This window comes from Cyphomyrmex costatus, unplaced genomic scaffold (genome assembly GCF_001594065.2).
Source record: "Cyphomyrmex costatus isolate MS0001 unplaced genomic scaffold, Ccosl1.0 scaffold10, whole genome shotgun sequence".
NCBI lineage: Eukaryota > Metazoa > Arthropoda > Insecta > Hymenoptera > Formicidae > Cyphomyrmex > Cyphomyrmex costatus.
The window spans coordinates 1584531-1601742 of NW_017274954.1; the positions used below are offsets into that span (position 1 = coordinate 1584531).

The following is a 17212-nucleotide window of genomic DNA, read 5'->3' on the forward strand; positions in this document are numbered from 1 at the left end:
ATATAGATATATATATATATATACAGTTGAATAAATTAGACGATAACGGGTTTCTTCGAGATCGGTTTTAAACTAACAGTTAATACTGGTGATTCTGTTGACAGCTCTATCTTTCGCTATAAGGAAACGTCGCTTTGAGAAAGCGGTCCATTACCTATCCTCGCATTACTGTTGAGTCGTTTCGTTGTTGTCGTACTATTTATTGATTCTATGTTACTCGCGGACACAATCACATCCGGCGATTTTTTATTACTCGTCACGACGGTCACAAATTCTTTCTCATTGATAGTCTGTGTTGATCGCGAAATGCACGTCGTCAGCGGATCTCCGTTTTTTCGTTCCTTCGTTTCCATTTCGTAGCCTGCGAACAAAAATGCGAAGGTGTTGCGTATGATTTATGGAACATAATATGTAAATGGAGAAATACAAAATACATTAAAATATTCAAATTACATGGAATTGGAGAGACAACTTGAGAATCGTACTTACATTCGCTCTGAGTAGAGCAGTCCATTGTGGACGCGATATGTTTCTTGATGGCTTTATTTTGATCGCAAGTTGCAGCTGTCAAAACCGTCGTTGCTGTCACCGGCCCTATCATACTCGAGGCATTTGTGGCAGTTATCGCCGAACTTTTCGTCGGGTTTGGCCTTCCTGCCCTTACGGTTGGACGTACGTTTCTCTCAGGCCGGATTAAAATAATGTACAGCTATACACATGTAAATGAATCGCTTTGTGATATAAATTGAGTTAAAATTTAAAAATTAATCTAGTAATTTAACAAAATTCGATAGTACGTTAAAGAATTAATTCAGCTTCAAGCTCTTACATTAAAAGAATTGTAAGTTAAAATTCATTTTTTGAGAGCTATTGTCTCATTTAATATATATTTTGAAAAATATAAATATAAATTAAGGCAAATGTAAATTTTTAGCATTTTAAAATTTCTAAATACATCTCGTTTGTATCGAAAAATTTAATTTGATTTGTCATCACTTATGACCATTGAGTACATCTGAGATTTTAATAAGGAGTTGCAATAATTTCACTTGATCACGTTCGTTTTAAAAGTGAGCGTTTCCAGATATTTAAGTATCAAGCTTCACCTTTGGACTGAAGAGACAAACCACCGTCACGGATGCAGAAAGACTGATTGTTACAGACATCGAGGTAATTCTCAATGCAACGTTGCTTCCGGTACCGTAGTACAAAGGTACGAAAGCAAGCCATATGACGCATGTTGTGTACATCGTTAAACCTGAATTAGAAATGTTATTTCTTAATGATGCCGTTCTTTTGTGCTTCGTTAAACATTATCATACGATAGGTGAGAGTCAATAAATAATATTAATTTTCAACGATCAAAGTGCTGCAAATTTTAATAATAATTATTATTTATCCAAAGATTATTTATTGACTTACCCACATACAATTGAAAGATATAATATCTTTTAATATGTTAAATATCTTTTATATATCAGTTATATCACTCAATTGCATTGTAGTTGTATGATTGAATTTTTAACCCGATTAATATTACGTTTATTGTTTCTCTATTGTAAGCTACATCTTTATTATAACATAACAAATGATATTTTTAACACTGTTATAATGCATTATTTTTATAATATTTACATGTTATATTAAAGAATATAGTACTGTTTTTATTTTATTGATTTTACCGACTTTTTCCAATTATGAAATTATAGCACGTAACATATAGTATATGAATTAATAGTAATAACGTAATAAACAATAAACGATGTAACGTGGTGAATTATGTGTAATTTGGTAAGAAGCGGATATCATGATGAAAATAAAGTAAAAACACTTACCGATGTGCTTACTCTCGTTGAAAGCTTCTGGAATTTTTCTCGTGAGGACAGCGTAGATAGTACACACAATTATTAATATTATGGGATATGTGAATGCAATCATATAACTGGTATCGATGTAGTTGTTGCATACAAGCAGATTGTCTTCCATCGTGGGATAGTGATACATCGCTCTGGCAGGATCGATAATCATCCAAACTAAGTTAATTAAGATCTGCACGGAGATCAATCCGGAACAGATAATAAGTTGTGATCGCGGTGATATGAAGGACGGCCTCTTTGCACTGCCGGCGTTGAAGATTCTCGAGATTCGATTGGTCTTCGTTAATAAAGCCGCGTATACTACCGTGAAGCAGAAGCCTGCGGCGAATCTGTCAGCAGAGACGCGAAATTTATATCTCCGTTTTTCTTAACAAAAGTATTCAATTAAGAAAAGTTGCTTTCTGCATACAATTCGTATTTCAGATACTGATTTTAGTTTAATATACAAAGAGATACAGTTATCTTACTTTTTCATCACGTTATTTTCCTCTAATCCAAACTTTTACCTTCGTTTCTACCACGATATTGTTTTAAGGAAAATTTTTTACACTCTCTCTCACTACCATGATAAATTGCATTAAGAAGAAAGTAGAAAAATAAGTTGGAGAGTTATTAGATTCGTGAACCATGTAACAACTAGTAAAACTGCCACTCTTACTTGGACAGCATTGATCGTACACGAGAAATGTAATTTACGGAGTAACTGTAACAGTCTGGCAGGAACAAAGAGATTAATGCTGTCGTGTCGGAACTTGTGGAATACACCCGAAAAGATTTATAGGTTTTTTTTTACCTTTGAATACCGCAGACAATGTGCGTGGGCTTGAATATCAGAGTGAATGTGACGAGGTAACAGAGTAGAATTCCTGAGAGAAGAACATAAGATAGTTCTCGTCCAGACGCGCGTACAACAGGCGTATCATTGTGTTTGAGAAAAACGCCGCAGACGAATAATGTCACCTGTTTTTTTCGCACAAAACGTACAAATAATGTAAATGGCTATGGCATAAAATATATAATGCGATTATTGCAATTTGAGATATACAATTGAGATACAGGATTTTTAAATCTCTCAGTTTTAGAAAATTAATCTTGCGAAAAAAATACGAGATATACCTACCAACATCCCCGTGGCAGAAAAAGACATTGCACCTATTGCCCAACCACTTTCTGGACGTAGGAATTCCTCTGGAACTTCCCGGCACATCGAATGTGTTTCATCCGGCAACGTGCCTCGTTCACACTGCATGCACTGTGTTTCATCTTCGGGATGCCGTATCTATTTGAGCAACAGAGTAAAATTCTTTTTTCTAAAGAGTAGAACATAAAACGGTTGAATTCGATATTCCTACGTAATATAATTCAGTTCGCAACAATTCACATCAGTTATGTTTAATTTAATTAACATTCTTTTTCATCAATTTTTCGCAATAACGTTTGCGTTCTAATTTTTCCTCTTTATCCGACAAAACGTGATTATTTTATCATGTTCAAATATTATTTGTTATTCTTCGTAAAAAAAATATTATTTTTTCTCATATACGTTGTAAAACGTATAAATGTCGCATATACTATGAAAGAAATCAGAAAAATATAAGAGTATATAAAACGTCAAAATAAAATTATTCGACATGCTACAAAGAAGTCGCATAAATATCCTTCATCTTCGTCTGACATGTATTTAACGAGAATTTTTAGCAAATAAAGATAATATACTGCATTTTTCAAATCTGTTAACATTTTTCAAATCAATTAACTCGTTAATTATTAGCTAAAGAAGTGCTTGCAATATAGATATTTTCTCATTTTTATAATCTAAGACAGGCCTGTCTAATTTGAATTTCGGAGCCAAAATACAAAAGCATCGACGCAAAAAATTCAATGTGAATAAAATTTCAGGAGCTGTAGAGTATTGATAAGTGTCGCTCAGATGCGTATCAGCATTTTACAGTCCCCGAAATCCTATATTAAACTTTTTGCGTCGATGGCTTTGAATTTTGATTCTGGAGCTCAAATTAGACAAGCCTGATCTGAGATATTGTACTTGCATCCTTTAAAAACGAAGAAATAAAATATTAAATCAGATCAATAAGCGATTAATTATTTAAACACGTTACCTGATATTGAGTACAATTAAAGCAATGCCAGCAACATCTTTCACCCTCAACGTATTTCTTTGCCTGACCAACTTCGCAAGGCAAGGAACATACGCTTTCGGGTGGCTGAGGATGTCCAAGCTTAAATTGGATTTCTAAAACAAATACATATACGACAACAATGTAGAAACTATAGAACGTACAGTATTTAATAGGATATTGTAGAGTAGAACGGACACGTTCAAGCATGATAGAGACGTGTTTCATAACATGAAAATGTTCGAGTTTACCCGACATGTTCAGTCGCAGCTCGCCTTCCAAGTATTTGCCAACGCGAACCCACTTGTACTTGCCCGGTTCGGTTTGCTTGAAATGTATGATGTTGTACCGCGCTGGTCCATCTCCATCCTTGTCGAATCTGAATTTGTCTCCGCTTAGACCTTAAACGTAGTCGTTCGATCGCCTATGAGTATCATGAAAACTTGATCGAGACGTATAAGTAGCTAATCACGATAATAGTGGGAGCTTCCTATCATCTTTTTTATTTAATTTTATTCTGCACGAAAGCATCAAGAAGATAAACATATCGTATCGATTTGCAATATAAATTCCAATTATTCGTACTATATAGGTATATTCGCCCTTCAAAACCTCCGCAAAGAAAATGCTTTGTCAGCTTACCCTTGAAATCCACGTTGCGCAGGTACTGTAAAAGCATCGTTCCGTTAGTCGGTTTCATTTCATCGCACAATCCCGCTTTTCCGTGGCAAAGATCGCGGTGCATATCTCTGAGAAAAAGAAAGAATAGTATATTTTTTCATATACGTAATATTTTTAAAAACTTGTCTAATCTATCAAAGAAAAGATTTCAATTACCGAAAAGCGTAAGCGAATGCCATTACTGCATCGGAAACAAATTGCAATTGGTCTTCGAAAGCTGTATTTTGTTTGGTAAGACGTTCCTTTGTTGTGCAATTTTTCGTGTAATTTACGTTATATGGCGTCCGGGGCGCGTTTGGATATTGACATTTAAAATGATCTTCCCAAAATTCTGAAATCAACATAAAAACTTGGTTTTTTTTAATCCAGTATATATAATAATTTGACATCTACTGTCAGTTCATAACTTAAGCCCAGTTTCATCAATGTAAGATTAATTTTAACCGGTTCAATTTACTCTATCTTTTTTTAAGAATTAATTTTTTTCTAATTCTTAGGAAAAGATAAAGAATAAGATAAATTGAGATTAAAAATAATTTTGCTTAAAAAAATGGTACCGGGCTTTAACGAATCAACGAGCAGTATGTATATTAATAACGAGAATGTGATTTCAAGTAAATATCATGCGTGCGTGTAATACTCTCTCGTTTTATTTAACAAGAAGAGAATTGCAATATGTAAAAATATGTAATAAAGAATATATCATAATAAGCAGAATACTTCGATTATTTTGTTCGGCAGCTAATGATAATGAACATTAATAGGAACGTTAAATGTCGACTTATGGCACACAATAAACAAAGTGTCAGTCGACTGTGTCGTTTATTATATTTTTGTTGTTTATGGAAAACAATTAAAATCGTGTCGCACTCATATATGCAGTTACATATAAAGTCCGTTTAAAAAACAAGTGAACTTTTTTTAAAATAAAAAGAACCGTGTAGTACTAATTGACTATTTTGCATTCAAAAAATACCTACATTTATATAATTTACATGCTGTTAAATTATACATTGTTTATGACATTCAGACGAATATAGGTACTGAGTTATGATAATTTAAGTGACAGTTTTATTAGTTTTATACAGCAATAGAAAAATGAGTTACGAACAAAGAACTAACATTGTTTTAAACTTGGTACTTTTATCGAAATGTCTCAATTGATAAAAATTGTGTATGGGGATGATTGTCTATTCCGTACACAAGTTTACGAGTGGTTTGAACATTTTCAGTTTGGTCGGAAAGATATTGACATTAATGATGATAATCGGCCAGGTCTCTTGTAACTTAGATTTCCGCAGAAAACATTGCGAAAAAAAAGTAAAAACCAGCCAACTTTTTCTGTGACATTATTGAAACAGCATCTCTAAAGATAATATTCAGCACATTCAATCCGAGTATCAGACAGTTGGTTTCTTTTGCATGACAATGCATCACCTTATCATCGCGTTGCTTCAGTTAGCTCACTTTTGCCAAAAACCAAGTTGTTATGTTAAACCATTCACTATATTTACTTACCCGATATAGCTTCGATTTCCCAATATGACTATTTTCAAAACTCAAAATATCGATGAAAGGCTGTTACTATGATAACATTTCTAGCATTCAAACGACCGTGACGAGCGTTTTCAACATCACAAAAATAATTTTTAAAAGTCATTCTACGACTCGATTGAGCGTTCAAATCGCTCTCAGCTAGAAAGGATTGACCGATCAACGTCGAATCAATGCTGATTCACTGTCGATTCATGACAACCGACCACTCATTTCTGGCTGTGTTACCTTCAAAAGAATGTATTTTGAATAAAATTAAATAATTTGTTCAGAATTTAGTACATAATTTTTTGATAGACACTATGTAGTGCGTACCTGCTAAGAATTTTCTTTGACATAAGCGACACAACAATCGACACTTTGTCTATCTCGAGCTTTTGCCCTCAGCAAGATTGTGTTTGCGTGCCAAAAGTTCGTCAGTATATATTGACAATAAAGTGACTTCTTACTAACAAACACAAGTGTATATGCGAATGCATATCCACGTGCATGTTGCGATTGCTGTGCAAACTAGAATTTGCTAAGTTTTGTTCTCATCCTAGATCCAGCATCCTGTAGTACTCTCTTACCGACAAACCACGGGTTTCTCCGATTGTTCTCGACGGTCAAGTTCAGGAAATACTCTTCAAAACCCTTAACGGAATTCGCCTGAGGTTGGACCGATAGAGTGCCCTCGACTTCCGGCTCGTTACCGTTACTCACTAATCCTCTTGCACTCCAGCCGTCGCTTCCAATCCAAGAAAAAACCCCGGTCGCTTTACGACGCCTGACCGCTCTCATGACTCCGGCGACTTCTTGATCGGAACCGAAGATAATGCAACCTGCGGCAGTACAAGTTTGAGAGGCGCTTGTAAAATTGCGTATGGCACGGCGCTTTTTCATCTCGTTTTTCATCCTTATACATATATCGCAATAAAAAAATCTTCACCATTCGATTTTATTTTATCGCCTATTAGCATTGTAAAAATTCGTTTTCCCCAAATGAGAAGGGCCCTAACTTTCATTGAAAAAATGCCAATGAAACGTTTCACTTTATGTCACGATCAGTGATTCCCATGGGAATCGAGATTATACAGGCAGAAATCGATGAGGGTACATAAAAGGGAGCATAAGGTCGACCTTACAAAGTTGAGAATAGTTTGGTCATAAAAGGGTCTACGAGAAAATTCTACATAAAATAGATGTTTATCGCAAAATACTTTTTCCTTCGGAATATAGAAGATACGAAGTATAGTAGATCTCAAACAATAAAATATATTCTTTGCCGACGTCGTACATACCATTCTTGAATAAAATTGGGTGTTTTAAATTTGAATCGCTGTGAATCAAAAAGATGAAAATATCCTTTTGAGAAAAATCTTATAGATATTTATTTTCTTGACAATCATGTTTTAATAACGGGATTGTTGAAAAGAATGTACTTAAAAAATACTTTATTTATTAATCATAATGAAATAACTGAGCACGAAAAATTTCGCATATTATCTTCTTAAAATATATAATTACTCTCTTCCGTTACCGCGCGTAATAAACATTGTATACCTTATAGTTTGCTGCTTTTATGGAATGTTCCGGTTTCTGTAAATTTTCTCTCTCCTTCTCTCCCTCTCTCTCTCTCTCTCTCTCTCTCTCTCTCTCTCTCTTTCAATATATCTCTCTTGACCTATTATCTTGTACAGAGAGAAAGAAGTATTATATTCTTGGACAAGTATATTAACCGTTTAATCTCTCTCTCTCTCTCTCTCTCTCTCTCTCTCTCTCTCAACTTTAGCTCTTCAAAAAAATATTTCTTTCAGAAGCGAATTATTTATAAAATTGGTTGAAAGTTTGTCTAAGTATAAGATATTCTAAAAGTCGTCGCCTCTAAAGGAGTCTCAAGGTTCAGGCTATGTTGAACGGATTACATAGATGAAATATTTAAGGCTGCGCAAAGAAAGCACAAATTGTTCATCAGACAGAGTTGCTAAATTTTGTTCTTCTGAAACAAAATTACTGTTCTAATAAAGAACGTTATGTCATTAATTATACTTCTTTTTTATATCCATTTGTACGAAAGGAGTTACGTGACAACACTAAATTTTTATGTGCCTTACACAGTCGTTTCCACTTCGTTCTATTTCTTATTTTGCGAGATGCATGAATATCCGCTCCTGTCTCTGTCATCTCGCGTTTGCTTTTTCTTCCATAGTGTAGTTATATATATAATATATATCAAAAGACACTGATATTTTATTATCGACATGTATAAATATACGCTTTTATTTATCTTACCTTTTTCGTGTAATATAAGATAATATTTAAATAAGCTCATTATAACATTGATATCGTAATTTGATCGTAATTTGATCGTAATCTGATCGTAATTTTCTCTTCATGTGTTATTTTACTTTATATTGGAAATCTATAAATACTGATATCGTAATTGAGCTGCAGGGGCAGCACGTTCCGTCAGTTGAAATGAAATACAAATACTAATGTCACCTTTTCTGGCTTTAAAGACAAAATTATTTAACATAAAATCTCTATTAAAGAGATGATTTAATTTTTCCCACGTGCATTCCACGTGCAAATATTTTGTCCTTTCCTAAATAGATCGATCGAAGACACGCGCGTATATAAATTCAATTAAAACTGTAATGTACCCGCGTTTGTTTAACTTGCAACGAAAACCAAGGATTTAATGTTCACTCGTCTCACTTGGGAGATTCGAGGAAGAAGTGGCGAAGGTAGGCGAGTTCTGAAGATTTTCAACAAGTTTCGAATTGCATTCGACACAGTACTGTCTGGAATGAGTCGCGTTTCCATTTCGATAATGAGTCCATTTCGTCAATCTGAAACGGATCGAATAAAATCGAAGTCTTTGTTGCATTCACCATCGATACGATACTATTTCGTAATTGTATCTTTTCCGCGTTCGAGATTCGTTTGCGTTTTAAGATAATTTACCTCGACTAGAAGAGTGGTGTATCGTGTGAATGTACAGACTATTGGAATGAGGATGCGACAATAATTTAAATATAAATCTTTTTTAATAACATTTATTCCGTCGAAGAGCGGATTATTGAAAAAACGTCGGCTAAGATTTCACGGCTTATTCATAAAGTCAGTATATATCAGATTTATAATTTCAGAGAGAGAAAAGTGAGAGTGGATGAGAGAAAATTTATCATGTACGTTGGGGTTGGATTGGATTAACACTTCTAAGCGCGTAAAAAATAGTTACGTGTATATTAGACATGCGATATTATGTAATAAATAAAAATTCTACATTGTTTTATTAATAATGAAAAAAATTAATGAAAACATTTTTTTGCGTTTGCTTTTTACACTTTGCTTTATAAATAAAACGTGTTCGGTTTATTAAATCTTTATTTTACCTCTCGCTCGTGGTTTTGTCAGCAACTTTGAAACTATTTCGTCATAGGCGACCTCCTCGGCGACTCCGGAGTCCTTCACTAACTTTTCTTTGACGGCGATACATATGTTATATTTCCCTAGTAGTTCCTCGAGTTCCTCGAAAGCCTGTAACACAGAGAGATAGAAAGGGATGCATTTTCTCGAAGACGTTTCCAACAATGCATCGTATCTAATGCGGGCTTGTTCGTAGCCTTCATCGAGCAGTGCACGTAGTGCTTTGAGGTCTTTTAGAAGAAAGATGGGAGTAGCAGAGAATGAATAGAGAGGGGCGGAAAGGAAATGCACCTTAATGGAAAATATAGACTTAAATAGAACACCTAAAGATTTCTTTTTTTTTTTTTAACAGATTGTATAAAGAAATCATGATTTAAATAACAAAGAGATCGCTAAATTGAATCTGAAAATATGAACACGAATTACTGTAAAAGTTCTTTCTATGTTTCGTGATAAAAGTTCTCGTTACAATCAGATTTTGAAATATCTCAAATAATATTTACCGAAATTAAACTTAAGACATTAGATATTAATCGATATTTTGATATAAAAATGTTAGTCATGATTTTCTATACTATCTGTAGAAATATTAGTCTTCTGATAGATGTATAATAATAAAACGTCGCTTATGGCTGAGAAATGGTGAGATTTAGTCAAATTTACTTCCTTGAGATTGTTTCGCTCTATTGATTACGAAATAAATCACGCAATTGAAATTCCGTGGTGAGATTCGATGGTGAGGTGGAAAAACTCTGTTACTTTGTCGAACAAATGGATATTCGTAATAAAAATCCCCTATTTGTTCCGTGCTTTTGGCTTTCGACCGCTTGTTGAAAAATGTTCTTTTCGTGCCATGAAATCATATATATGTATGTATGCACATACATATACGTTCTCGTATCGATCCGCTCCTCCTAGACCGGTTCTCTCTGTGCGCATTTTTCGTATGCGATCCGTATGTCGCGCAGAGATCGCTGATTTCCAATCCCATCGCGAATGGTATTATCGATTGGTCGTGTCATACAGAAAAATACAGTTACATACGAATATGGTTTTCCTTTTCCCGTATTTTTAACTATTCTGTTTCCACGTGATAATAATTTTGCAACAATAAAAGTTCCATATTTTCCACGCACTACAAGTGATTCAACTCAACAAAATAATTTTAGCAACTGGACAGTTGGATCCAATTGCTCAATTGTTAAAATTACATGGAACCGTTTTTTCATTACCATTAACATTTTTTTACCTTTTCTTGTGTATAAAGTAACAGTAATATAATACAAATATTTTTTAACAAATATAACAAAAGGTGCATTAGGTTTGAGCTGACAATGAGTATCGATATCCAATTGCATTACCCTTTGGTCAATATACAGATCATTGTTCTACGAGTCCAATAAATTAGCAGTTAAATTACCTAGCTGGAGGGTGGTTTCAAATTCCTACGTACATATTATATATATATTCGAAGCTCAGTTCTTTCTTCATTATTATGTAGGACGTTGTTGTATGCTATAATGATTCTTGTTTTGACTCCCGGGCGAGAATTAAATTTGGTATTTATAATATATACATAGTGCCAATATCTTTAGTAATATTAGATCTATAATTAGAGAACACATTCGAGTCTTTGTTACTAAACATGTATTTACATTGGCATTATTATCCGTGATATTGCGAAATGGTATTTTGTATTATGCAAGAGAATTTGAAATTATTTAATGTTGAGAAATCTTTATTCGTAACAGCTTTATCTCCGTCACATTTTACTTAATGAATTTCACAGCAGGATTTTCTGGCTTTTAAAACATTACAAATAAAAAGTAATAAGAAAAAAAATGATAAGCAAGAAATATAGTTGATCTTTTAAATATGAAAGAATTTAAATATTTTACATTATATATGAAAGATGTATTATTATAGTTTCAGGGCAACGCAAGAAATCATGGAAAGAAATAAATGCGATATCTCGATGGGATAGGGGAGAAAAGTTTAGGGACAGAGTTTTTTGAAGTTCTTAAATATTTATCAGGCTAAAGATTGGAGCTTTCTAGTATTTATTTTTATTTTTTAGTCACATTTACGGTTACTAGGTTCCACGGATTTTACATATGTTGTTGTGTATTTTGTCATCTTTTTGCAAAGCTTCGTGAATAGCATAAATGTAAACAAAATAATTAGAAAATGGTATTTTCTGTGGAAAAAATATATATAATATCTTTCTCGTTATATTAAAAAAACCGGTATATAAATTTTATTGTTTAAATAAGCAAATAAATTCTTTCTGTAATTAAATGTTTACAAATATATCAAATATAGAGATTTTATTTTCTTTTTTACCTTTATTTTAATTTATTAAAACTGAATGATGCATTTTATTGATTACGTACGGATGCGTTTTTGGAATAATTTACGATTACTTTAATGCGCAAAAATATCGTGGAACCGTTTTTGGCTCTTTAGCTTTTACGAAGCCACATATCCGGCACTCAAGTAACTTCCTTCTAATCCCTTAGTCTTCGGCATGCCGATAACGTGGACCATGCAAGATCGATCGTTATGTAGTCCGCGTATTTCGCAAGGAATCTAATTATTGGTATGAACGTAATGCCTCGTTTTTCCTTCGTCTCTCGCTCGAAGAGCAGCGAATATTGTGGTGTAAATTCTATCAAGTGCACGCGACTTGACACGTACGGAGCGACGTATATGATAGGCGGTAATGAAATTCTGATCGGTTGGGTAACAGAGGTGGCCTTTTCTTTTGATCGTGTCGCCAGCTATTGCGGCCTTACGAGAGGTAATAGATCGAAATGCCATTTCTCTGTACCATCAAAATGTGGCTGCGTGTTAACTACGCTGCTCATACGTGTAGCGTATGTATGCTCGTGAAATATTAATTTAATGTGGGCACATCCATCATCGAATTTTGCTTGCAAATGCGATGATTGTGTGATTAATGCTATAGCCACGCGAATTTGACGTCTAGAATTGTCAGCCGTAACGTAACAATAATCGCAATCTTGAATATTAAATTTCTCTTGCGTATTTTAAAACGGAATTTCTTTTTTAACCTGTACTCACAATTATTCCATTGTAATCTGTCCTCAATTAAGATATTAATTGAAATAATCGATATATTATCTTAGTAATTGGAAATTGAGAAAATATTATGTGGATAACTATAGATACGAAAGACGAGATTTATGGTTTAAATCACGTCATGTATCTATACGCATCCTATGCGCATATTCACGTATGTATGTACATATATATACGCTTATATGCAACAAAATCAATTTTTTGCTCATAAATATTAATGTTTCGCATCAAATTATTAGACCCCTCTTGCTTTTTTTACGTGATACGTAATTCTAGCATAACCACTTGTCTGCATAATAATTGTAATATTATACGTGTTATAAATGTTTACAATCAATTATATATCATAGCATATTAATTACAATATATATATAATATAATTACTTGTATATATTTAATATTTTCACTTTCACAGTATTAAATCTTTAAATAAGGATTGAAGTTTATCTTTATTTTATGTATTTTTCTTTCAAATTTATATATTCTGAGATAAATAGAGCTGCCTCTGGTATTAATAAATAAAGAAACTAAATCACCATGTTTTTTATGACATTTAATTTTATTTCCATGACTCTTACTGAAAAATATTATATAAGAAAAAACTTTAATTTATTAAACTCGCATAATTTTATTTTTTTCCAGCATGTAAAGTTTGGTGAAAGGCCAAAGATAATAAACTAATTTACATAAATGCAATATTAATCAATACAAGCTAAATTTTATTCATAAAATAGCTGCTAGATTTTAATACAGTTCGTGATAACAGCCCGTTTATCAACATTATTTGAAATGCAAGGAACAGAATATATTCGGAGTGTATTTATTGTATTATACATATAATACGATACTAATACATGTGTATATTGGAATTCAAGCAGCACAAAAGAAATCTCTCATTGAAAGGTATTCATAATGAAATCTGACACACACACACACACAATGGTTATAACACTAATTTCCTATCGTTTCAATTCAATCGGATTTTAAGCGACTAAATTGCGCGGAATATCTGTGTCATTCGTCACGCTTACTGGATATGATTCGTTAATCACAGGAAAATTAATCAATCGTGCGAGATAATCGTTAAATGAGATAGGGAGAGCTATCGTTATACATCTTGAGATGAAACGCGACAAGCGGAACGATTTACCCGTTTGCAGGAATGTTTTGGTATGCGAATTGTACCCGGCGACTTAGGTAAACAAATGTTCGGTCGGATGTTTGTTTTCGTAACAGCGCATAGCATCGAGATGTATATAGCGAGCTATTGTTTATACAAAGTCGCCACGCTACCATTCACATGTCGATCAAGTAAGTTGTGGGACAGATCAGCACAGATCGCTTCGTCGTATTACTTCTCGAAAAACGATCATGTATCTCCGTGCTGCTTGATACAGTTAACGATTTGTATAGTTTTAAAGAATCGGAAAAAATTCGAATTTTTCCAATTTTTTAATTCGGATTTTTTCGATTTTTTTTCCCAAGGGTGGAAAAATTAATTGGAAAAATTTACGTGTGTTCATAAAATATCTGTGCCATAGAGGTAACAGTGGGATAATTTTTGGATAAGTTAACAGAAATTATTTTGAAATGGTATTAAAGGTTGAGGTCGCATAATGTATTCTGTTAAATATATAAAACACACAAAACGTAGGTTGCATTCAGCAGAAAAAACAGCTTTGCAATTGTTGTAAAATTCTTAAACATAATTGGTTTATACGTTTAGATCTAATAAGGGAAAGAACTAAGAGCAAAACCAATCATATTAATAATTAAAGAATCTTACAACATTGCTAAACGTATTTTATATTGCACTAATAGTGTATGATATGTTCTATATGTTTGATTGAACATATAGTACTATGCGACTCCAATCTTTATATACAATTTCTGTTAATTTATCCAAATTACTCCCTTTGCTATGCATTAGAGAAAGGTCAGATTAGGTTTTATTATAAAAATAGAAGGAAAACTAAATATTTTAATAAAAATATGATTACATAATTTTCTGAATCACATTAATTTGATGAAGGACACACTAAAAATGAGATAGTATGTCATTCAGATAACAAAATAGCAATTTAAAAAAGAAAAACAATTTTTCCGGTTTTTTCCATCAATTTGAAAAAAGTGGTTTTTTTTTTCAACTATAACGATTTATCGTCTCATTTGATTAACGAATCGCTAATGTGTCGAATGAACACATTTCGGAACTTTGAAATGCGCTCTTTGAATCGGGGCAACTACGAATGAGCGTTAGAAGCCATCACGTACACGGGTGATAATGATTTCTTTAGCAGTGCTATTGAATTCGAATCGATCGTTCACGCTATTGTATTTTCCGTCGATCAACCGTAATTTGCTCACTCACGGAATTGAGCGCGGAGCGGATGCATGAATTGCCGCGTGGAACGATTCAAATAACGGAAGCCGTGATATTTTACGTTCATTTAATACGTACATCGTGAAGTTTATGTAAATACGGCGGTATATCGCGTGCAATAATATTGAACTTTGATTATATTCTCTCGGATGATCAGTCACACTTTTCTCAATTTAATTGACTCGCGTACGTCGTATCGTGCGGCATGACGAAGTTGCCGTCGTTTTTGGAACGAGTGAAGGCAGGGAAAGAGAGAGAGAGAGAGAGAGAACACGAATGTGATAGCGTAAGGCAATTACATTGTAACGTTGCTGCATGCTGCTAGAATGTTTCAAAATGTTTCTTGCGCATGGGACGTATTACTGCTTAAGCTTTTTGATGTGCTATAACCTTAAAGGATGATGACGTACTTAATTAGTGAATACGGTCGTCGTTAACTTCATATCTAATCGTATTGTAGTATTATACGATCGTAGAAGAAATTTAATGTTTGTAAATTGATGATTCGGTAAATGTGTGTGTATCTCACAAAATTTACTAATTAAAATCGCGCAAACAATCGATAAAGTCAACGAGAATTATTTTCGAATAATAGGCTTTAATTATTCCTTTCAGCTGAATTTTTCTGATACGGTTCATTGCTTCCTTTTCTCCTTGTCCATTGGACAAGAAAAAAGTAAAGATGAACCGTGCAAGAAATTTAGCTAGAAAGAACAGCTAGGCCTCAGTTTAATTCCGCGAATGTTTTTTTTAACTCGTACATCTGTACATATATACCTTCATGTCGTTCAAGTTCTAACATGCAAAAGTAATCTCGAGGTTGTATTATTATTCAACGTGTGTGGAAAGTGGAGCAAAAGTGCAGATAGAGTTCTCCCAGCGATAATTGCTCCAGACGAGTGAAGTTAGCCGTACGATTTACGATTCTCGCTCCGCCATTGTTAGATTAACGTTGACGTTTTTGCTCTGGCCCGTGTTTGACTTTCAAAATCTGTTGGAGGTAATAAGAGTCAATAACCGAACAAGTTGCATGACGTTGCGTCTACTTATGAAACCTCACAGCGCGGGTGTCGTTCATACTGCAGATCGCGTTATTCTTCCGTCGCCGTATAATACAGTTCGCGTCGCATCGTAAGATTAATGCCGGGAGTGCCGTGTAAAATATCGCGCGATCATAACCGCTAATACTTTCGCGAGTGAACGTCGCAGGGAGTGCGTCACGAAGGAGAGGCGACATGGGAGACGCGAAAGGAGACTGGGAGGCACATCGAGCGACGGCGGAGCAACCGTGGGGTGAGTAATTGTTATTCGTTTATTATTCGCAGATTTCGCCACTTTTTCAGGCGCGTCTTGATTCGCCCATTACGTGAGATCCATTACTCGATCGTATAAAATACCGTCGTTGGAGAGATATTTAACACCGGCGCAATTTTTCACCGAGTTCGATAGCCAACGTTGCGAACATACGAAAACGAGATATTGTGCCGCGGCGAACGTCGCGTCTCACTTATCGTACGTTCCGGAATATTGCACGATTTTTCACGGATTAATTATGCGAACGAGTTAATGGAAATATACGGTAGCTAGCAACGGTCGCGAACATTTCTTCATTTTTGCATTAGCATTTGCAAATCAGATATCTGTTAAAAAGACGATTGAAAAATTTAACGGACGCGGTAATTACTTTTTGAAGTATTGATTATTTTCAACACTGCTTTAATGTATTTATACGTTACAGATCGACGCAGTGCTACAACTCCGCGGCTGCTGCGCATTGGTCGGTGAGTGATTTTTGATTTTAATTTTGAGGCAATGGATTTATGAAAATTATGTTACAAATGTAAATAAAATGTATGCATGAAAAATGAGATACAAACACAAAAAATCATGAAGAATCTCTCTTTTCCCTTTTATCAATCACAACTAAATTTTTATTTAAATTTATAATAAGTACAACAGTAATATTTTACATCATTTAATCTTATGAAAAATATCCGAATGTATTACTTATTCTTATAACTATTACGAAAAGATAAAAAAATTTAATTGAATGTATCTTATAATCTATT

The 17212-nt window shown here is 33.9% G+C and overlaps 1 protein-coding gene across 1 annotated transcript in view; it reads right to left on the reverse strand.

The window, feature by feature from the left end:
• Positions 1-33: 33 nt before the first annotated feature.
• Positions 34-17212, reverse strand: part of Glurb (metabotropic glutamate receptor B) — a 79295-nt gene continuing 62116 nt past the window's right edge. Inside the window, exons 4-15 of the mRNA XM_018551833.1 lie at positions 9625-9769; positions 6817-7068; positions 4850-5024; positions 4655-4761; positions 4264-4413; positions 3995-4128; positions 2998-3156; positions 2671-2837; positions 1836-2206; positions 1107-1258; positions 490-709; positions 34-361 (exon numbers count right to left, since the gene is read on the reverse strand). Of these exons, the coding sequence (XP_018407335.1) occupies positions 117-361; positions 490-709; positions 1107-1258; positions 1836-2206; positions 2671-2837; positions 2998-3156; positions 3995-4128; positions 4264-4413; positions 4655-4761; positions 4850-5024; positions 6817-7068; positions 9625-9769 (2277 nt within the window). The 3' untranslated portion in view covers positions 34-116. The remainder of the gene's footprint in view (positions 362-489; positions 710-1106; positions 1259-1835; positions 2207-2670; positions 2838-2997; positions 3157-3994; positions 4129-4263; positions 4414-4654; positions 4762-4849; positions 5025-6816; positions 7069-9624; positions 9770-17212) is intronic.